The 24,243-nt window shown below is 32.8% G+C and overlaps 3 protein-coding genes across 5 annotated transcripts; 1 reads left to right on the forward strand and 2 right to left on the reverse strand.

Annotated features, from left to right (window-relative positions):
- Position 1: 1 nt before the first annotated feature.
- On the reverse strand, positions 2 to 2,912 carry LOC106107103. The gene is made up of 4 exons (XM_013287803.1): positions 2,797 to 2,912; positions 2,251 to 2,374; positions 617 to 870; positions 2 to 88 (listed from the first exon to the last, which is right to left on the reverse strand). Exons 1-3 carry the CDS (start codon positions 2,833 to 2,835, stop codon positions 617 to 619), a joined length of 417 nt encoding a protein of 138 aa, XP_013143257.1. The 5' UTR covers positions 2,836 to 2,912; the 3' UTR covers positions 2 to 88.
- Positions 2,913 to 3,071: 159 nt separating this feature from the next.
- Positions 3,072 to 11,376, forward strand: LOC106107054 (pupal cuticle protein 20-like). Of its 3 annotated transcripts, none has more exons than XM_013287740.1 (4): positions 3,072 to 3,178; positions 9,712 to 9,983; positions 10,353 to 10,598; positions 10,815 to 11,376. In XM_013287740.1, exons 2-4 carry the CDS (start codon positions 9,718 to 9,720, stop codon positions 10,879 to 10,881), a joined length of 579 nt encoding a protein of 192 aa, XP_013143194.1. In that variant the 5' UTR covers positions 3,072 to 3,178; positions 9,712 to 9,717; the 3' UTR covers positions 10,882 to 11,376. The 3 variants fall into 3 exon arrangements, with proteins under 3 accessions (XP_013143194.1, XP_013143192.1, XP_013143193.1); XM_013287738.1 differs by lacking the exon at positions 3,072 to 3,178 and adding an exon at positions 3,317 to 3,379; XM_013287739.1 differs by lacking the exon at positions 3,072 to 3,178 and adding an exon at positions 9,145 to 9,206.
- A 1,219-nt stretch (positions 11,377 to 12,595) lies between these two features.
- On the reverse strand, positions 12,596 to 23,098 carry LOC106107036 (pupal cuticle protein 20-like). The gene is made up of 6 exons (XM_013287714.1): positions 22,763 to 23,098; positions 16,171 to 16,379; positions 15,650 to 15,787; positions 14,795 to 14,934; positions 13,843 to 14,085; positions 12,596 to 12,766 (listed from the first exon to the last, which is right to left on the reverse strand). The coding sequence occupies exons 3-6, from the start codon at positions 15,650 to 15,652 to the stop codon at positions 12,727 to 12,729; spliced, it is 426 nt and encodes a 141-aa protein (XP_013143168.1). The 5' UTR covers positions 15,653 to 15,787; positions 16,171 to 16,379; positions 22,763 to 23,098; the 3' UTR covers positions 12,596 to 12,726.
- Between the last annotated feature and the right edge of the window lie 1,145 nt (positions 23,099 to 24,243).

Consider the following 24,243-nt stretch of genomic DNA (forward strand, 5'->3'; position numbering starts at 1 on the left):
AGCGCGCCACAAGCTCCGAACAGAACGCCGCCTGCGCCAGACCACCATGCCTCCACGTACGGGTCCGCTGCCGCTGATACCACTTCACCTGCACATATACCGCTACATTTATGACATCCTAGTACCTATAACTTGCGGTTTCATGTAACTTGAACACAGTTACTAAGTAAGGCTATGCGCCATTTGCACTTTGCTAACACAAGTTGTCAATAAATTATATTATCCTTCTCTTTTTTTAACGACTCTACATTGTTTTATCATTATGTTCTATTGTCATAACATCACGTACAATATCTTCCATTGATCGTCTATAATCAGCAATAAAGGAAGCTCGAGGAAGTGGACACGCCGTGCCTTGGATCATCTATAAGTATGGACAATATGATGTCAGGCGTAATAACTTACACTCAGTCGAGGAAGTGGAATTTTAAATACGAGGTCCTTACGCATACTGATTAAAAATACGGAAGTCGAAACATATTAATGAAAGTAAAACTAAACTGTAAATATAACTAAGAGTTTATCCTCCTAAAGCATATATTTAGTTAATAAGAAATATAAAGTCATAAGTCGCATTTATACCTTTAGACTTCCAAAAAATATATTATTTACGTACCTAAATACTAGCTTCATCGTCAAATTCCTCAGAGTCCAGATAGGCTAAGCTTAAATCGAATAGCATAACAAAAGCGTTGACGAGGGCGAGTGCCGCTGCGACTAGAGCCGCTGTATGGTTGCCGGTCCTAGGGTAGGAGGGATCATGAGTCCTGGCCGCTAGGACCATGCCTCCGCTCACCGAGTATAGCCCCACTCCCAGGATACCGAAATACATGTCCTGTACTAGGTCCAGCGGTGCGAACAACATCTCTCCTAAAACCGATTGCTTCGATCAAAAAATTGTAAAAAGAACCGATCCCATACAAGGAGGTACAGATATAATTTTATATTATAGGAGGAGGTATAAATGCGACTTGACCGTAAATTAGTTTCGCAATAAACAGCGCAAGTGTGTAATTTGACAAATAAAATAACGCAATTGTATTTTACGCGTTTCGGGAAAAAATCTTAGCGCACATATTTACTCTCTTTAATAAAAAAAACCTTAAACCTACGACATGCTTTAGGCATTTTTAGGAATAAATTGGAAAAAAACCTTCATGTGGGAAAGAGACCATAAACTACAAGCTGCCATCATCAGGAAGCAAGGTCATTACGGGAACGGTATTTTGACATTTCAATTGCAAATTTGACAAACGAACACAATAAAATAAAGTTTTTATAATTTCATGCGGATAAAGCCGCACGGGAACAGCTAGTTAATGGGATATCTTCATAAATAAGCTTTGCATCTAAAAAATATTACAAAACTCTCTTTACGTTGATCTATGATTCTTTTAGGCATGTTACGTGTTTAATGCGAGGCACGTAATAATTGACGTGGTTTAGTACTGGCCTATAAAAGCTGATGAACTGATGTGTTACAAAGCGTTAAATATCAGGAAGTCGCATCAATCAATCCATACAGATGGAGCAAGGCACATTTTGCTTGAAAAACCCGATATTATAAATTATTTTTTATCTACAGTGAAGACACAAATTGACATCATCAATTAGCTATAAACGATTTTTTTACTAATATAAAATAACTATTAATATTTGGATGGATGTTTGTTGGAAGGTATCTCCAGAACGGCTCAATAAATTTAAAAGAAATTTGGCATCTACATAAATTAAAACAATTCTGTGCTGACATTCTCTACTTTTTAAATAAAATGGAAAATCGATGTATCTAGAACAACACTGCAACATATTGCATTAACACAAGAGACCATTCGTTTTACTAGAGACGGATACGGAAGTGTGACAATGATAAACAACACTTTTAGAAGACAAACTGACGCAAAATTCTGAAGTTACCTTAAAGATAATATAAAATCAAGTTAGTTATTTCTAAAAAGCATTAAACAACCACTCAGAACGATCTTGAATACAGGAAATTATATCCTTTAACGTAAGCAATTCTCTAACAAAATAGGGCCTTAGATTTCACACAAACTAAAATTTGACAAGTGAGATTTCTTGTTAGCTCCTTCATATATTTATAGGTGTAAAATTAGCCAGAGTTCTTAGACTATACATGGTTTGGTGTATATCAAAATCCCTTAATCTCTTATAGGATAAATCGCAAAATATAATTATAGAAACCCTAACAATCCAACCATTTAGCGTAGACTTAAATTAGATTCTTACCGACAATTTCTCCTGAGAGCACAACAACGTAGCCCACATAAGTCCCAGAGCAGAGCATTAGCGTAGGAATATCTGTTAAATCGTAACTATAGTGGTGCAGGGTGAGGCAGGCAACGGCCAGCATCTGTAACAACGTACTTATTCAAACCCACAAATAGCGCGCCTTGATCCTGACACTGGGATTATTTGATTTCTGCTTAACGTTAAAGTATGTATTAATATATAAAATATATAAAATAAGTATTAATATCGAATGCATGTGAATGTAGCATTAAATAATATGTAACTGTTTTATTACAAGAAACGTAGTAATGATGCAAGATAATTTATAAAGGAAGGGTTAGTTTACAAATGTTTTCAATGAGCAAATTATAAAGCCCCTACTGAAACCGAATAGCAATTTTCCAAAGCAATTTGCTTTACTTCTATTCCTTCTTCATTTTTAATCAGAGAATATCTCCAATACATAAAATGATTTTTGTGGAGACGGAGGAATGACATATATTTTTTACACCTTACTAAAAGATCTGATTAGAGGAAACTCACCAATTCTAAAAATTTAATAACGCAGGTTGGAATTAACATTTTAACAAGTATAAAATAAACACGAGTAAAAAGTAAATAATTCGATAAGAATAATTACATGTCATAAAAACTTCAAAGTGTCAAATAATTGTCAACGATGACATTACAGTTCAACTTTTAAAAATATCCGATAAGTTTGTCTATGTTAATTAAAGGTTCAAATTCATTTTTAATCTTTAGCACCTGTCCCACCATTGGAGATTAAAAATAACGTCACTGTCAAATAAGGAAAATTCGATATTTCCATCACCCATTTTACACGTTAGGTTGTTAGCAGACAATTTACAATTTGGTGGGACAGGCCCTTAATGAAGTATAATATCAGTATACCGGAAAGTTCAAGGTACATTACAGTACACGTTAACAATTTGTTTCAAATGATTCATCATCTTTGTAAAACGTTGGTTTACATACATAAAAATGTTTACCGTTTATTTAAGAATCATTTTTACGATTTGGCCAAGTTGCTTAGGTAGTCATTTTGATGAAAAGAGTACGAAAAACTTTAAAATTTTTAGTTATACTAAAAGCAAAGGATCCTTATGTAAGTATATTTTGGACATTCTACAATAATACGTCTTTTTGACCGACTTCCCAAAAGAAGAAGGTACTCAATTCGTCTGTGTGTTTTTTATGTTATTGTTTAGACGTACTAAGGTCATTCGCATTTTCGCATTTACAAGGCATCGAAGTAGTGACATTTAAAAGTGCAAGCGAATTCTGTAAAGCGTGCCACAGAGCGTGATTGTTAAGTTATAAAGAGCACCATTTCAAAACTTATTCCCAGCCGGTGTGAGTCGAAGGTTACAATTTTACTGTTAGTTCGAGATCATTACAAACGAACAATGCGGTGAATGTACACAGACTTATACACGCAATAAAGATTTCTTATAATGTCAATACTATGCGCGATTTAGCCAAGTCTGTCCGTTCTGTACAGAGAGGTAGTCTCTAGTTTAATCAAACAAATGCGCCCAAAAATTGACAACATAAATATAAAGAACATATGTTTCATATCTTATCTGTATATCCATAACCTTTCTGTAGATGTAAAATATAAATAACTAGCTGTTGCTCGCGACTTCTTCCGCGTGAAATAAGGAAATAAAAATATAGCTTATGTTACTTATAGAGAAATTACCTTTCTAACGGTGAAAGAATTATTAAAATTGTCCTAGTATTTTTTGAGTTATTTCAATACATGCATAATTCCAAATCTTTCCTCTTTATAATATTAGTATAGATGACTCGTTTCACTACATTCACCGTCCGCCAGTTAGTAAACGTGATGAGAAATTTCATTTTTAATTTTCATTTCGCCTCCAGAATAAATTTGACGACAAAGCGGTTGTTAACATCTAAAGATAATAAAGTTTGCATGAAAAATCTCGACCTTTAAAAAGCTGCCTTTTTATAAATTTCAGTTTAATTAAAATTCTGAAAGTACCTGTTGTTATAAACTGCACCTGTACTTCTTTACTCTTCGCTTTTACACCTGAATAGATTTATGACCAATAAATTAAAGCAAATTATGTAAAACTAGCTTTCGCCCGCAACTTCATCCGCGTGGAATTAAAAGAAATAACAAAGGTAGTCTATGTATTTTTCCAGACTATCCTCTACATCTATGCCAATTTTCATCGAAATCCGTTCAGTCGATTAGGCGACAAACTCTAACAAACATCCATCCATCTAAACTTTCGCATTTATAATGTTAATATGAATATGATGTACATAGAGATGAATTTTGAAATGTAATCACGGAAGAAAATAACAAAGTTGTAAAGTTACGGTAAAAATATTATTTTAGGTCTACATCGTTACAAAATAAAAACATCCAAGCAAAAGAAAGAAACGGTAAATGAAATACAGAAATGTGTACATAACTTCAATATAAACAAGTAAATTATATTCATTGCCTTTCAATTGTTTCTACATAATAAAAAAAATAGTTTATTTTACTTCGTGGTCCGAAAATTTTCATTCCGAACTTATAAAACTTACGACCTGCGAGGAAATATAACAGCATACAAATAACATATTTGGTGGATTCTCAAAGGATCTGTGAGAGTTATTGGTTTCCATTTTCAAGCACTCTTATAAGTATGTTATATTGTCGACCCTTACATACTCCTAACTAAACACTGAGTTAACAATATTTTTGTATAAGTCTTTCGGTAGTGAAATGATGGGGACATAAACCAGAAAGTGTTAAGATTGAATGTGGATGGCTACAAAGGAAGAGGAAGACCGAAGAAAGTGTGGATGGATTGTGTGAAAGAAGATATGCTTAAGAAAGGAGTGGATTCAGATATGACGGCTGATAGAGATGTATGGAAGAGCAGCACATACTGTGCCGACCCTCCATAAGGGATAAGGTCAAGTGGATGATGATCTTTCGGTAGTGAAAACTGCCGATTATTATAAGAAATATTCTTTGTGAGTTAGTCAATTATTGTATATTTTGTAAAGCTTAATCGGCATAGCTTTAACTCTAGATAACAAGTTATTTTATCTTTTAATCTACTGAAAATTTGATTATAAGTTAGACTCTCAAAGTATTATGAAATAATAAGAATCGAACAATGAGATTCAATTTAGGTCAAGAATCTGATAGTACAGGAAACTACAATAGACTTCAATACGGATTATTGAAACATGAACTATTTTCTGGGAAAAATCTGATTCCTGGAACAAAATTTAATCAAGTATCGGAATCAACTAACAACTAACATTTGCAATCTTCTTTTACGGGTATTTTTGTGGTTACAACCTGATGGTTGGGAGTTAATAACCAGTACTTCTCCCTTTAATACTTATGTAAAAAATACAAATTAGGTACCAACTCGTAGGTTACAAATGTTAGGGAAAGATTTTTAAGGACTCCGAAATCTAAAGTCAAACAATCAATTTTAGAGCGTACGCACACCTGAAACTGAACTATCGCACAAATATTTAGTCTCCTTGATTCCTATCAGTATATAGAGGTACGCACACTACTCGATTTTTAGTTGTACAACTAAACAGTTGAATTTGCTGCAAAACATTCGACTATCGATCAACAGTTGTGCGATAGTTGGTCAAAGATGTGTGCCCGATTTTACAATATTAAGGTCTTAGGTAAGGAATTTATAGATTTAATGGGCATTTATCGTGACAATAGTTCCGGATGTTCGTGGTATTCTTGAAATAAGGTCTAAGTGTTCGTAGTTCGAGGCCTTACAGAGGCGGGGCGGCTCGAAATGGGATAATTGTGAAACGAATAGTTTCACGATCGTGTATACCAATTATTTTAAAAACAATTTGCTTCTGATAATGTAGAATCAATTTATTAATAATTCATGATATTCCATTACTTCAATTAAGGTTATTTTATAAGCAACAATTTTTGTTTTCAAGTTGTTACTTTATTACGGACGATTTATCCAAAATGTTGGTATTACTGGAATAAACTAAATCGTTACATGATTGATGATACACAAGTTGTGCGACAAGTAACATTTCATTATGAAGTTCTTTTATTGAAGTTTTTATTTTCATCACATTATTCTTGATAGTATATTTGTCTAAACAGTTTGAAGTTGCCGCCTTCAGTTACCATGCCAAGTAAAGCGCATTTACGGTAATATGAAAGGCCCTTCGCCATTCGTTGTACTGTTAGAATTCTCAGACATATGGGCAATCGTGATTCGGAATATCAATTTAATGCGGATCTCAGAGACACACCTTATTTTCTACTTTAAATGCCAACCTGCACTTATCATCGATGCTTCTGTCACACGATGTTACACATATCCAAACAATGATAGTTAAATATCTTACATTTGTATGGTTAAATATAGCTTTATAAGAGTAAGTGGATTACAAGTATTTAAATTTTTTGCTGTTCATAGCAATTTTGACATTTACATGTAGATTTTTTAAATTATCTATTACTAGCAGTGGCCCGCGATTCCGTTTGTGCGGAATTAAACAAATATTCCTTTATGTAATAGCCTATGTGTTCTTACAGATTATATTCAACATACCTCATATATCAAATTTTAGATTCCTGTAGCCGTTTATCTGTTTATACCTTGTAACAATCATTATCCTATGTAATTCTGTATAGCAAAAATAATAAGTCATCGATAAGTAACATATCAAAATTTCAAAAGCCTTTGCACACACAATTAGTGGTTTTATTAATTATACATAGGAAAGAAGACTGCTAAATCAAGCTGTACCTTTGAACTTTGACATATCGTACGAGACAAACGGTCAGCATCCCGAAACGCATTGCTTTTAGAATGCAAATCCTAGTCACTTATGGAATTGTGTTCACTTGAAATACAAGTTTAAGTTATCGCTTTCCACATCAATATATTACAAGCTATGTATGTAATAATTAGCAAACATGAATTCCCGCAAATATTGTGACATTATTGTTAATAACGTTATTATATTTAATTCTTTAACATAATGTAAACAATTTAACGATATCGAATCAGTATCTAAAATATTCCAAACAAATACAGTTGTTAACTAAATAAACGAACGCTTCAATTTGAACTGGCATTACTACGTCTAATCATCCAATCAGTTCAACAACAAAGTCGTGGGAAACGACTAAGTAAATATCATAAAAGCCTCCAAGGTCCGCGTTAAAATTTCATATGGCAATTGTTGTTAACAAGACCGGGATCGGAACAAGATCATTTTCAATAATGGTCGATGACAGAGAGAGGAGCGGCTGCGGCCGCCGTGGTCACGGCCGCGACGACCTGCGACGTCATCGCTATGTGCCGTTTGCACTACGTTGCTCCAAATTCACTGTTTACTGCATTTATAGACAGCCAATGTCTATATGAAAGTAACTAAATTGTGACTTTTCTATTGTTACTTTAAAATGAGCCATAAAGCCACAAGAAAAACGGTAACTTATTGACGTAGAAAAGTTTTAGGAAATCAAGCTAAATATAATTAAATTTTAATTTTGTAATTTAAAAGTAAAAAAAATTTAAAGAACGTAAGCACCGACGTATTTACTTGAAATTAAAAATTAATTCAAAAGGTCTCATAATACCTTGCAAAAGTTGTAATTATTATAATGTAAAAAACATAATTACTCCTGACCTCCATGATTAAAAAAAAAAGATAAAAAAATAACAATCTTAAAAAAAAATACAACAAACTTTAAGCTCTCGTGCGCATTTATTAGTAAAATATCAGCCAATTATTGCTACTATAAAGTAATTCAAATAAACTTAAAATTGGAGATGCTTTATTGTGATTTGTAAAGTTCAAATACGTCTATTAATATTGGAGACTTTATGATCAAACTATGCTCTATTGTGGAAAGCAACCTCTAAATCATTGTATAGTACTTAACTACTAAAGAAAAAACTTTTGGCCACTATGACATTTCTAACCGTGAATAATAATAATCTTTTCGTTTATTTACTAACTCCTAATGGACCAAAGTTGTAGAATTCTATTTGTTTATATATGCATATGTAATCTAGTTTAATATTGTCACACGATTTTGCAACATTTTATACATTACAAGAGTGTCTGTGACTGACAAGCGTACAAACGTAGAATGTTTGAATGTGGAAGAAACGATGGGAATGTCTTACCATACTAAATGGATGTTCGAGATTACTATGACTTATTGTGACATATGTATATTTGAATTCAATCAATGCTGTGAATTTAACAGGATATCTGCTTTTGGTAAGAAAAATGCCCTAGCTATGTAAATTAACAGAAAGTTATGTAATTCAGTTATTTGATTTTTTTAACTACTTTTACATTTCAATGAAATTGTGATTTCACCGCAATTTTCTTAATAGACAATCCAGTCTTATCTTATGACATTTAGGCCCTGTCCCACCACTGGTTGATAAAGCCTCAGGTAGCTTAAAAATGACGCCACTGTCAGATAAGGGAATAGAATCCGATATTTCCATCACATATTTTACACGTTCGATAGTTATCAGACAATTTACAATTTGTTGGAACAGGCCCTCAGTTACTTATTTACACAAAAAATAGTTACATTACAATTTGTAAGTTGATTAGGCGTTAGTTTGAATGAAAATAATTGAAGAGCTTTATTTTAGAAATAAGTGACCTAGTAGTAGGAGGTTTAGTATGGGAAATAGTTGAATGATTCAGAGCTTAAGGCGGAGATGGGTCGTGCATGGATAGGATCGCCGCATCGCCGCGCCGCCGACCCGCGCAAGGTGAAGCAACTGCGAAAGGGCAAATCGGGGCAATATAAAACGGTGCACATCCTCGCTAAACTGTATTCCGCCATCGGCTGAACGAAGAGTAGACCGACTTCGATCAATATTACGAGTAAAACAATAATTATGTCGCCTGCTCTGGTAAGATAGAAAAAATAGTTCAATATTTACAAATAGACAAAAGCCCTCATTACTTTTGTTCTTTCTTCTTATGATAATAGTTCAATAATAATGGTTTTGATTACTCCAATTAAACATTTACGCCTAGTATGTAACATAAAATTGCCGACTTACTTTTTTGCATTTAGAAATTCTATAATGCACCTGATATCGCAATGACATAACCGGTGTAATTTTTCTTTTTAACACGAATGTCACGAGCTTAATAACTAAGTTTTTTAAGTTCAAGTCTTCCTTATAAATTAGGTTTTCTGTAGTATTTTTTTAAACAAATTCCTAAGATGAACCTTTTCTAAATAACCTAACTAAGGCTCTTCCGAACAGCGTCCAAAGTCTAGGTTTAGGGGCGTTTAAGTTTTTAATTTAAGAACGTCTAGAAAGACCGAAACTTGAATTCCATCCACTATAAGACACAGGACTGTGGTCTAGAATCTGTGTTTAAAATTTCCTTTTTGTGCAATTTCAGTATGTAATGCTATCAGCTCTGATAGTGGCGACATCTGGTGGTCGGCTTGAGCCGCAGTACTTGCCGCCTCGTCCCGGCGGCGGTGGTGGTGGCGGAGTGTTCGGCGGCGGCGCAGGCAGCGGCGGTGGGTCGGGCATCGGGATATTCGGTGGATCAGGAGGAGGTTCCGGCGGATCGGGCGGCAACGCTAACTACGGCGGCAACGGCGGGGCCAACATCCCTATCCTGAGATACGAAAATGAAAACAACGGCGATGGAACTTACCACTTCAGGTATGCCCTTCATGAAGATTTGAGTCATGATTTCTTAACTACACCCGTCTAATTTACCATTCATATAATATTGTTTCAATCAAATTCTCGTTAATGATATTTTATGAACTAATGCTCTTCAAATCGTGAGTCTATCGAATGATATCCACACGATATCAAGATTGCAAAATATTTTGCTCGCATAATTAGTTATTGGTAAATACATCTAAGACCTTTCTTAACAAATTTGCGTTATTGAAAAATTCAATCGATCAGTAAAAGCATAATTTATTGAGATTGCATACTCCCTGAATTCAGTTTATGAAAATATACGGAAAATTATACACATAATCATCATAATCGTAAAAACGTAATGTAATGTAATTTCAGCTACGAGACTGGAAACGGTATTCAAGCGCAAGAAAGCGGCGCTCCCCGAGCTCAGGGTCCCGAAGGACCTGCGGTAACCGCTGAAGGCGGGTTCTCTTACCGCGCGCCCGACGGCCAGCAAATCTCCCTCTCCTACACTGCCGACGAGAACGGCTTCCATCCCGTAGGCTCTCACCTTCCCACCCCGCCACCTATTCCCGAGGAAATCCTTCGCTCCATAGAATTCAACAGACGTAACCCATCCTCGTAAGTGAAACGAATACTTTACTACTCTAATGAAAACTTATACAAAACTCGCATTACAAAATATTTGTTTAAATCACCCCTGTTTGACGTAGTTCACGGAAGTGGTTGTCATAGCATTCATTGTATTTAAATCCTCGATAGGAGATAATAAAAGTGGAAACAGATTAGAGTTTACGATAGACAATAATTCAAATTCTTAAAATTCCTATTTTGCAGTGAAGGTGCGTACAACCCAGGCGCAGGCTCGGGCGGCAACGGAGGCTCCAACGGCTACCACTACTGATCTCATTCATAGACCCCGAACCACAACTGGCCGACAAATCGCATGCAAACACGTACCTATTTATACCTAGTAGACCTATGCGCTCTCGTCCCATCTTCATCCTTGCTCCTTTGTTTTATATTCCTGCTGGATATCTCTCCACATCTTAATACCCTATCTTATTTCTGTTACGATATCCCCATACAGTTTTATTTCTCTAATTCTTTTATATTACCTTTATCATATAAGTTTGTAGATTTATTACGCGATTCAAACGCCTCATTGATCATTACTATACTAATGCCTCGAAATAAGTTAAAAGCTAGTACTACAGTTAGATTTAAACGTAGATGCGATACAAGTAAGCTTGCCTAGTACGCTTTGTTAGTGGTACGACGTGTTTAGCGCATATCGACCGCACCTTGGGACTGTGATACCACGTTGTAATCGAGCACGATGTTATGTATAAGTTCAAAGTAATGTAAATAAGCAATATAAATAAAAGTTTCATTCCTACTTATTGATTTTATTGTGATCCTTTCTTTTCAAGGCAAAATACTTCAAAGAATTATATTAAACACTACTAAAAAGGTTTGTAATATAATACGCCCAAATATGTAGAGAATTTTCTAGAAATCAGGGCGTATTACAAACTGCTACAGCTGACTTCGTCAAAAACAAAAGCCACCATAAAATTTTCTTTTGCTCTAAATGTAATTTTTGTTAGACAAATTGTGATAACTAATCTATTATTGTTAAAATTAAATAATAAGCTCTTATTCTTGCTGGTTAAAATTGGACACTCGCAAGACTTTCTTATTAAATAACTAATTGCTCGTTAATGAATGAAATCTTTGATTCCATCAATTTATTCACAAGAATATAAAATATTCTAGTACGATGCAGCTATTTTTTTTTAAATCCCGAAGAATCTTGCTAGTTCCACAAACATTGTACTTTGTCTCTAGTTTTTTAAATATCCTCGATTTATGTAAAAAGTTTGTACTCACATCGCATACCGTCCCAACACTATAGAGTAGCCACTACTGACAGATTTACTTATCAGAGATATTCAATTACTACTTTTTTAATGGATATATTTGATAAATTAAAAGGAATTGTGAATTGAAGTTTTATTACTTCGTCGAGGAACACATGAATAACAAATGTGGCTAAATAGTAATCCTAAGTTTTTTTAACATGAACAACGAGTACTCAAATTTAAATACAAAAATGAACATAACTGAAAAAAAAAATAGTACTTCACATTATATCAATGGTATTTTAAGTACAAGAATCTGTCCGTATTTTAGTTTGAGTCTGTGTTTTAATTCAATAAAAAGTTTGTCTTCATTTGGTAATCATTGTCATTTCATTCTACACAACACAGTTACAAATTAATTTTCTCTTTCCTAAATAAAGTAGGAATTTACTGTATTTTGTATAACCTTTAACAATTTTTATACTGACAGAGCAAACTTAAAGCTAACTTTCGTCAAGACAAAAATGTTTTAAATTTATAATGCTTTCGAAGATATTTTTTGTTAAAATTAAGTTATTCAGCATTTACTGCTTCATGACCGTTGCTACTAATTTTCATAAGATTCAATGCTAGTTTTTACCGAAGATTTATAAAATTTTCTGGCTTGCCTTAATTTATAAGTATAATGAAATATTTCAAACATAACCATGATAATGAAAACAACAAAATCGAGCGGAATTTACCGGTTGGTTTTAATTAAAAAAACATAATTACAGTACAAAAATAATTGTATAGGGGTGTGCGAGAAGGGACTTTAATATTTTATCACAGTCCGTGCTATGAGGTATGCATATCTCGTTTAAGTTGTCACCGGCAGAGGGCGCCTAGTACCTGTAGGCGTTACGACCACCAGAACCGTCCTCACTGGAACAAACAGAAGGGTACAATTAGAATTAGATCAAAGTCAAACCTAGTAAAGGAGACAAGGATATATAATTAAACAAAATACAGAGTATAGTATCGTTTTTTATCTTTTAACTAATCTATTGTTCATCGGCATTGACGGGCACTTGGTTCAAAAATTTTACATTTCAGAATTATGGCCGTTTAAAACGAAACTGGGAACTGTTTATACGAGATTTATATTTCTAAAAAGCTGTAGTTAATATTTTAAAAATTTCTTTAGAAATTCAATGCTTAATTTGCTTCTGATTTAATCTAAAAAAAGTAGTAGTTATGTTAAGAAATGTGAAAAATATGGACTTATCGCAATTTACGTTGACACATTCACGTTTTGTTCTCACAGCAACTATTCATACATTCCATTCATTCGAATAAAGGTTAAATAAATGAAGTACGAATCATTTTCTAAACCTATCCGGGTTAGTTTTTAGAATGGCTAGTATCGTGTTTTTAATATTATCATTAAAACTTACTATTGCTAGACTTGGTTTATCGATACTGATATACTAAAGTAAAAAGATTTGTATTTTTTTATAACTCAAATACTAATGAGCGGATTTCAAAAATTCTTTTATCGTTAGCTACATTGTCATTGAGTAGTAAAGGCAGTATATTTTATTTAATTTCACGGGGACTAGCTAGTATTATTATAAAACGAAACTAAGAGGATGGTGAGGTATTATAAAATCTTCACAATCATCTCAGGACATAGATATTGAAAATACATTAATTTTACCCTTATTAGCAAAAAACATGGTAACGATTAAATTTAACAATGCGTGAAAAATGAAGTACTATGTCGTGCAGACAATAAGCTATTGAAATGAATATAAAAGATCTCACGACTTAGCATAAAAAAGATTATCAAGATTTTCTTGATGATCTTAGTCCGGTATTTCAACAGACCATATTAGGTATGTTCAAAAGAATGGTTATAATGACGTCATATAAGATATTCATCTCTAATATCTTTGTATAGACAACGATCATAGAAGCCAATGTAAATAATAACTAGTTAATTGATTACGAACACTTACGAAGACGGATTTTGTCGGTTGAATTCAATTGAGCGTAGAATCGCTTCTGGGATCGGTGGCGGCGTAGGAAGGTGAGATCCGACGGGGTGGAAGCCGTTCTCATCGGCGGTGTACGTCAGTGAGATCTGTTGGCCATCGATTGTGCGGAAGGAGAACCCGCCTTCTGCAGTCACTGCAAGACCCTCGGGACCTGGAGCCCTGGGCGCACCGCTCTCGTGCGATATACCGGTGGGTGTGTCGTAACTGGAAATATTAATTGAATAATAAGATTATTTCTGATAAAATACGACACATAATATAAGTAAAAATTAAAACTTTATTTAAATTTAAAGATAATTTACGAGTTCCATGTACATAATTATTTATTAATATTTATCGGAGATATATCAAAGCAAACAACGCTATATGACCACCTATTGGTCACCTTTTATGACCACTAGGGTCAGCGTAGTGACATTCTACAAAAGTTAAGATCACCACCACACTGAGAGGCATACGCATCTAAAAGAAATTGCTTTCTCCCTATTATTTGTATCAAACAAAACAAATTTTATTTATAAAATTAAATAGGAGCAGTTAATCTGAACGAAATTTGGCTTCTTCATTATTGTTAAGTAAATAACTGTCTTAAAATATACAGTATTTAACCAAATAGGTTTTAGAGCTTAAGCTGAGTTTTTTGTAATCAATCGGGTTAAAAAAATCGAAGGTGCAAATCAAACTAAGTGTGAGAAATGTTCTGACTCGTGTGTCTATACACTAAGAATCAGTATTATGCCGAGATTCCCGCGTTGATTTATAAAATTAACCTTTCCTAATACCAAAGGTCCTTTAGGTCCCACAATGCAATGAGGTATGTGAACTTAGGTATCTGTAGTTGATATTTGTCGCTAACTATGTTTCTGCCACGTCAGAGGAAGCTGTTGGCCGCAAAAGACGCTTAAAAAGGTACCTATAGCGATAACTGCCATCTCCATTGTTGACATTTTCGTAGTTGAAAGGTGCTCCGGAGCCGCCTTGGTAGCCCTGCGTCAGATGTTCCAGTCTCGCCGCGGACGCTGCACCCAACACCATTAAAGGCAACAGAAAGATCTAGAACACAAAGGTTTTTTTATGAAGACAGACGAGATATGAGAAGCCGCTATACAATATAGGGTGTACTGTTCTGTTCTTATGAAATGGTTTAATGGAAAAATCTTACTTCTTACTAATATTATAAATGCAAAAGTTTAGATGGATGGATGGATGGATCGATGGATTTTTGTTAGAGTTTGTCATCTAAACGGCTGGACAGATTTCGATGAAATTTGACAAAGATATTGAGGATAGTCTGGAAGAACACATAGGCTGCTTCCATTTGTTTTTTTTTTTTAATTCCGCACGGGCGGAGTCGCAGGCGAAACTAGTATCAATATAAATCATACTAAATAAATCCTAATTATCCATACATAAAATTTACTTAAGCTACATGTGCACTAAATGTAGAGTTGTTCTATTTTTAACAAAATTTGGCACTTTACTAATACCATTGTCACATTGATTTGTGAACGTCACGCCACAATATTCGAAAACAATAAACTTAGATTATTTTTTTAAAAGTTTAAAGAACTAAGTTTACAAGCCTGAGATGAAACGTGAGTGGGCGGCGATTCTCATACTATTGTGCACATTTCAAACAATCTGAAAATTTAAATAAGTTGATATTGTATGATAATTGAATCATTAATGAGTTTTGATTATCAGTCGTGATTGTTATTAAGGTGAGCAATTTGTTGATCTCAAATTATGAAGTCAAGGTCTATCTTACCATTTTATAAAGGGTGGTTTGATCTGATACAACTCGTCCGGACTCCGGCACCTGAATACACTTCGTAAGGATGTTCACGGCTTATATCTGTCTAGATTGCCCTTTTGGCAGTTGCCTCACCTTGCGTGTATTATAGATCTATTCAGAAATGTGTGGTATAAATGAAAAATTAGGCTCAATTACGACAATAAGACAATATAATAACAAAATTTGCATATTTGTCTTATTTAACTGACGGCTGTAATAAAATTATTAAAATAACTAACGACCTGCGCTAGTTTTCCACATGTGTGTACAAGAGTATGTTGGGATGGGTTGATTACTAAATCTGTATAAGTACATATAGGAAGATTCTATTTATTATTGAATTTTAAGATAAACTAAGAAGCAAGAACCTACGTTTGTTTATTTAAGTGCACAAGAGACGTCTGAAGAAATCTATAGATGTTAGATCTATTGTGACAATTGTAATATGTTATTTGGCACTAATAAGCACATAAATTACGTTTTAAAGAACTTACAAAACGCCTGTATCCTATGACTTGTGCGAAACATCGCAGGCTACAAGAGATGCCCCGTCGCGCCGCACTCCTCCCATTGCCGTACAAGGTGACGACGTTGAATAACTCTCACGTTATTACATATTTTAGAACACTGTTCTTTGGAACATATAGGTCATTTATTCGTATTCTTTATGAAAAAAATCATTTGTTTATTTCCTGATTATAACCTAAAATAAAAAATAAACAAGACCTACATTTTTAGGGAGTTAATAGAAAAATAGACATGTAAACGTCTTTTTATTGAGGACAATTACTATAACGAAAGAAAAATCAAAACAATCTTCACTGGACCAATGTGTTAATTACTGTTTCTATAGTTTTGCAATAATTAATTTGGAGATACCTTTAATTATCTTATCCTACTATACTTAAATTAAACTTTTAACAGTAGATTCGTGCAATATTTAATAATGTAGGCCAAGTATTCGATAACGTTAATATTACCTCGCTTAGTCTTAGTTATTACTCAGCGAGCTAAAAAACTTAATGTACAAAATTGCCTGTCGGCCAAAGGTAAATATGATAAAAGACTTTAATTAACATTTTATTAAAAGTAATTTAGTAGAATACATTTACTTATTATGCAAAAATATGTCTTATTTTCATAATTCTTTAATTTTTTTGGAAATAACCAACCACGTTCATTAAAAAGACGCTGTATTGTCTAAAACCTAGCTTTCTGTACTAGTCTAATCAACTGTTGTTATTGCAAGAACTATTTTAATTTACTTTGGTCATACCTAAAAATGTTTAATCTATAATAATTAATTACTAACTGTTCCCGTACGGCTTATGAAAATAATTACGAAAATTTTATTTCATTGTTTACATGTGACATGATGACAACTATGGCAACTTTGCTTCCTTGATGTTGGCAGCTTTTTAGTTTATGGTCCCTTTCCCACATGAAGGTTTTTTTCAATTTATTTACCCAATAACTTTAATAGCGTTTAAATATACAGCCTAAAACGTGTCGTAAGTGTAGGGCTTTTTATTAAAAATATCCTGTGATTGCTGACATCCTACGCCATTAATAGTGTGTTTACGCTTTATTATATTAGTATAGAAGTATGATATAGATAGTGATATAGTATAGTATATATAGTATAGATAGATTCATTTGTGAATAACCAAAATTTATATTTCTCAATACTGCATAAGCAGATACGCAACACAATATATTCGGAAGATAACCAGCAACTTGAAGATTACACAAAGTAATTAAAGGCTTATATTAATGGTATAGCTTAATTATATGTGAAAATTATTAATGACAGACATGTTTACGGAATTAATATTATAACTAAGAAATTTCCTGATAACTTATAATTATGTGAAGGTATATAAAATAGTTAAAAGTAATTTAATTATTGCTCTTAATAGATTCTCCAACACCATAACCTAAAACAAAAATATTTTAATCTTACTAATCTTACTTCTTACTAATACGAAAGTTTAGATGGATGGATGGATGTTTGTTAGAGTTTGTATCCAAACAGCTGTACGGATTTCGATGAAATTTGGCATAGATGTAGAGAATGGTCTGGAATAACACATAGGCTACTTATTTTTGTTTTTTTTTAATACCACGCGGACGGAGTCGCGGGCGAAACCTTGTAAGTAAATAAAACAATAAAAAGAGCGTTTATCCAAAGCCTATCGCAAATAATCCCGAAGTCAGAAACCTCGAGGTGAATTCCAAATGTAACATTTATGCGTTATCCGTGCTGCAGGCGATTAAATTTTAGACAATTCAACATTCTAACCATTGTTATTATAGTTTGTTTCCACTGGCATGATACTTGTATTGATACATATTGTTGTCTTTGTTATGTCAAAGGTAATTTGAGAGATAGATAATATGTTTTAACATAAGATGTAAATGCGTTTAAACTAAAAGTTACATAGCTCGTTTCTAGCTTCCATAAATGGAGTAGGGAATTAAAATTTAACAATAAATTGTATAAAATAAATTAATTTATTAATGTAAAGTGTATTTTGAAGATTGCTTTTTGTAAAATTGAAGTATATGAACTTAGTAACATAAGTAATGAACAACTACATCAATTTGTTAGGTTGCCGAACTTTGATAAGTAATTTAATACGTTGGTTGTTAAAACTATGCAGAAATCAATACCGAACTCCGAAGTCCATAATGGCCGTATGAAGGGAACGATAAAGTTGTCTAACAACAAGCTGCCTCACTTAGAACCATACTTAGGAAGTTGATGTAGCGAAAGAACGCATAAGAATTAGAAATATCCTCTTTCTGTGCGTCATTTATTTATTTAATTATTTAAGTACAACCACAACATATATATTATACTTACAATGAATATTGTTCACAGTATAGTTTCTTATATATTTATATAAATACTGGCGTACATAACATTTGCTAGTACTTATTTAATAAATAGTTTTAGGTTTCCGTTTCGTTCAATTTAAGGAACTTTTCATCTCCTCTGTTGATTAATTAAATTAAAATTTTGTAAAAACACGATGTATTAGCAAATCAAATACTGAAATCTTATCATCCGCTCACTGGCTGATCGGTCACCTTAAAACAGAAGCAGCGAATACGGTCGAAGAAATAAACCAAGTGTGTTTGAAACAGAATAAACCTGGTAGACTAAAGTAAATAGCGAATTAATCGTCGTCTATCACATCGTGATTAATCGCTTCTTGTTGAGTTTACAGCGGTTCAGGTGCCGAATGTTATACACATTGTATCTAATGTTCAAACTAATAAATTGATGTCTTAAATAAATAAGAATATCCGCCAGTAACAGTAATTGTTACTGTAACTATTTTTTTTTAAATACCCTGAGATTTACATCATTAATTTAGCATTTTGTATACATAATAATATGGTCCGCTTTAATTTAATACTAGCGTTAGACACCGTTTGTGTGGGATTGAAAAAACAAAACTGAGTAGCCTATATGTTCTTCCAGACTATCCTCTACATCTATGCCAAATCGAAATCCGTTCAGCCGTTTAGGCCACAAACTCTAACAAACATCCACCCTTCCATCCATCTAAACTTTCGCATTTATAATATTAGTAAGAAGTAAAATGATATTAGTTAGATTTAAAATGAACTTGATACTTTATGATTGAGACTAACCTAGAAGAAATAACGGTGAAAATTGTAAACAGAAGAAAAAAGCTTTTTTATGTATAACGCTTACTTAAGATGTTATCGTTTATTCAACGCTACTTTACATTCAATGCCCTTTAGCTTTGTTCACGCTTCGTCAAACAAAAGGCTTGTCTCTAGGTACTGTTAAATTATTACTCTATATGAAAATTCCTAACAGCTACGCACTGTTTTATTTCCTGCAATTCTCAAATATCTTACCATTTTATGCTAACATATTTTAAAAATAATTCTAGGAAGAAATACAAAAAATTTGGGATTATTTTCATGCAATGTTGTCACCCTATTAGCTAGGACTTCTACGTTAGTTCTAGAAATCATTAGCCACCAAACGTTGTACGGGCTTCCCGATAAATGTAAGTTAGTTAAACTTGTACAGGTTTCAGTTTTCCAACTTAATGATAGGTGTAAATTCGAACGATAAATGTAGGAAAGAATAAATTATCGACAGCATACAAATTAACGATCGACGGATTATAATAAAGCAAGAATTTAAAAAAGTCGGATTGTATAAAATACAATATTTTATTTACAAGCTAAATTGTTTAGTTAGATCAACCTTCAGAAGGTTTGCCAATATTTAGCAATAAACCAAACTATCGCATACAAATAAGACCTTACGAGTGGAAATTTTCAAACACATATTACAGTTCCATTGCCATTATGACGCAGATGAAATGGATTTAGTTGATCTTGACGTATGCCACTCAAAAACGAATACTACGTGAATACTACGCACTTTGCGGTGTATCACGTCTTAGAATCAGCTCCCTATTAGAGCAGTATCACACAAGAATGACTCTAGCGATTCGGACACTATGTGGCACCGCTTTATTGTAACAAAAAGCGACGTGAACTTTTGAGTTATGTAGAATATATGCGCGTAATGAAAGAGTAAAGGTTGACATACACGATATAACTAACACACAAAAATCTTAATATATTTTGTTAAATGGTTTTTAATTGAAACACTCGATGCTGGTCTAGTCCCAAGTGACTCATTTGTTTATGGTGATACCACAAAAACTAATGTTTAGTCCGATCGCCTGTTTGATAGTCTGCGAAAGATCACGTATCAGCAAATAAAACATAGAACGATTAACTAGTAGAAACTAAAGATAGCGTTAATTTTAAACATAAAAATTTACAGACTTTAATTCGGTATATGATATATAATATTTATTAATACTCTTACAAAATCATCATGAACTTGTATAAAATATTTTAATTAATCTTTAACATCGTTTTATTTTATTACAAAGCATTATTGAATTACAAAATGATTTGCAAACATCTTCGGTATTATCAATTTAAGGTTCCGTAGCAATTGAATATAATTAAATCACAAAAATATGTTATTTCTTAAAATAAATACATGAGAAATTACAAAAAAATGCACATTTATAAATTGTTACTTCGCGCTTTGATTGTTAATCGAATGTAATGAAAGGAGTAATTCATTTTTATTTTTAGTCATATGTTGAGAATCTCAAAATTAAAATAAAACTGTACAACTAAAAAGCTTTGATTTAAAATTACTAACAATTAATACTAACCTGTAAGCAATATTTAATATGAAAATTAATGCATTCTCTTCATCGCCGTCAAAAGAGCTCTAAATCTTAACAACATATTTATTATAACAGTACGGCCGCAACACATTATTCATTACTTTTAATTGAAATGTAAAACGATAAATCATTTTTATTGATTGCTTAATAAAATCTTTTATTACTTTGTCTCAGAATGTAATCATCCTTGTTTATTTTGAGTATATTCTTGGATTTTATATGAACTGATTTGTGTCTGTACTTCTGCTTAAAACATGTTACTTTAAATGAATATGAACAACTGGATGGGTTATATCTATACTATTATAATAAAGCGTAAACACACACTTCTTTGTTGCCTAAGATATCAGCAATTATTGCATATTTTTGAATAATTCATTTTTTAATAAAAAGCCCTACACTTACGTCAGGCTTTAGGCTATATATTTTCACGCTATTAAACTTCGTGGGTAAATAAATTGGATAAAACTGCGAATGTGGGAAAGAGACCATAAGTTGTTGCCAACATAATGGAAACAAGATTGCCATGGATTGTCACCATGTCATGTCATTTTGACATTTGCAATTGATTATTTGACAAATGTAAACGATAAAATAATGTTTTTATATTTTCCTGTTGAGGAAGTCGCATAGAAACAGCTAGTTCTTACGATAAAAGTACAACTGATGTAATCACGAACCCTGGGTTTTTTTTTTAAATTACAAGTTTATAACGTACCTCATGTATTCAATAATTAATTCAATATCGGACGCTTTTCCATATTAATGTTTATTTTAACGCTGATTAAAACGTTGTGGTTGGCACATTATCAACGACTTAAAAGCTTGTTTAAAATAACTTTAATTAAAAATACTGCTGACGTAATAAAGTCCCTATATTTTACAAAACAGTTACTTCATTTATTTTAACCAGTTTTAATTACAAATGTCACTATTAGTAATTCCTATTTATTATATACCTTTCACCAATCCCGCGTCATATAAACAACGTAATGTTTACTATTACAGCAAAAAAACATAAATATCAACAAAACACAACGCGCACTAGCAATGTACCAAATAGACGATAGAGTAGATGTACGGATAAATAAATCGATAAATCCAAGACGCACAGCGCCATCTATCTTCTCGCGGCGTTCGCGAAACGATATTGAGTCATTGATGTTTATCAAAATGTCGGCTATTTAAAAGATTAACAGACGCGCCGCCGACACGCAGTCCAGACATCGACCGACCTTAAAAGCGAGCGATACCGTACGATATCCACAACACTCATCGTTCTCTGGAAATTTAACATTGATATACAAAGCGATGGCTACGTTATGAAAATAAATCGCGGGCCCATTCGGGTTGGCAATTCAATTTGGAGGAATATATTTTTAAAAAGTTATCATAAGTTTTATCATTAGCATTTTCTCACAGCGCATAATACACATGTAATTTTCCACTTTCAATATTGATTGATGCAATAAACTGAACATTTTGTTCGATAACATTTTTGACAGGCGCTTTTCAATATAAATGAAAGCCTTTACCTAGCTACAGCAAGAATCAAGGAATACAGAGCTAAGATGTGTTGTAAGCATCCAAAACATCTACAAATATGCATTTTTATATGTAGTTTATTTAACATTGGTCTGTCAGATATCAAATTTCTTAAATCCAATTTTTTTTTAGAAAAAACTTTCGAAATTTTCTTTACATTAATATACACAGTGAGATGCAATTTTAATCATGTTCGTAATAATACGTTTGTATGTAATATAAAAGGTTATTTCAATATATTTATAACACATATAGTGGACATAACCTAACTCACTTCCGCACGCACTATACTATACAATCTGTAGTGCATATTAATGGCACCGAGCTTTTTGGCCGGGATCCAATAAAACAATCAACCGCAACGTATCTGAGTACACAAACACGCGGCACAATTTATTGACCATCCAGACTTGCTTTTTAACATTTAGCTCTTATTTCATTTATGTATAAACCATTATCCGTTCGCTGGTTTGTTTTCATACTGAACTTTTACTTCGCCATAGGTTTTGTAATGTAGTTTAATACATAGTAACAGTATACGAATTTAAATTTATGACAATATTTTACACTCATAATGAACTTTAACAAAACAAATTTTTAGGTTATACTCTTCGTGTTGAGTCCAATAAGTGTCAGATTTGATAAACAAAGATAATCAGACATAAGTTCTTTTCAAAGAGATCCGATATTGAAAATGTTAAATCAAACAAAAATGTTTTTATATTCCTTAAAGAAAGTAATGAAAAAAAATAAAATTCTATGAGTAATTTAGAACATAAGCTGCGGTAAAAAATATGTTACATTTTAACTTAACTGAAATACAATAAAGTTACTTTTGCAAACAACGGCGACTACACACAATGTTTACCTACTATAATATTAGGGTCCGCCTCTGAAAGTAACTTTAAACAAATACATATACAACTGAAAACCAACAAAGTTTTCATTGCCTTCAAATTTTTCTTCACTAATAAAATACATTTGCTTAAAACCCTAGTAGTATTTCATTTAATCATAGTATTATACAAAAAAAAATGTCTCAAAAATATGAAAAAGACCAAAACAGCTATTGTAAATGTAATTACATTAATTTAATTACAATCATAAATGTACAATTATATAGTTTTAATCTTATTTTGTGTTTCCAACTTGACTCTTGAAAAATGTCGTACCAGATAACCTTAAATTATAAAAATGTGAATGTATTATTTACTTGCTTAAGACAGACTTCAACAACACAATACTAAGGATATTGTATACAGGGTGATTCTTAATGGACATATCACCGATTTTGTGGAGTTATAGGACCTCAATAGCATCATTTAAACGCAAAGTTTGTCCGATTTTCTATAGATTTAAAGTTATTTAATTTTTTGTAAAATCTAATCTAAATTTTAACAAGTTAAATTAGGATAATATTTAATCTAAGCATAAAATAAGATAGTGTTATACAAATATAACTGTGTAGAGTTTTATGAATTTCCACTTCCGAAACAAACGTAGTTATACGAGTAGTTAAAGACCCATAACTGTCCGCTTCCGAAAGACACGTTCAACATATTGTTACCTAATTCACTGTTCCTCAGTTTCAATCGCAAGGAGTATATAGTATAGTGATGCTGATATGTTTGTGTCCGTGAGTTACATCAGTGGAAATCCACCGTTAGCAAGTTTATGTAACGATGCATTTTAAATTTCGATCTTATCAAATTGGAGCTCACCTTCGGCTGCCACTGGGCGGCGCCACCGCGACGA

The sequence above is a fragment of the Papilio polytes genome, unplaced genomic scaffold, assembly GCF_000836215.1.
Source record: "Papilio polytes unplaced genomic scaffold, Ppol_1.0 DF822067.1, whole genome shotgun sequence".
In the NCBI taxonomy this organism is placed as follows: domain Eukaryota; kingdom Metazoa; phylum Arthropoda; class Insecta; order Lepidoptera; family Papilionidae; genus Papilio; species Papilio polytes.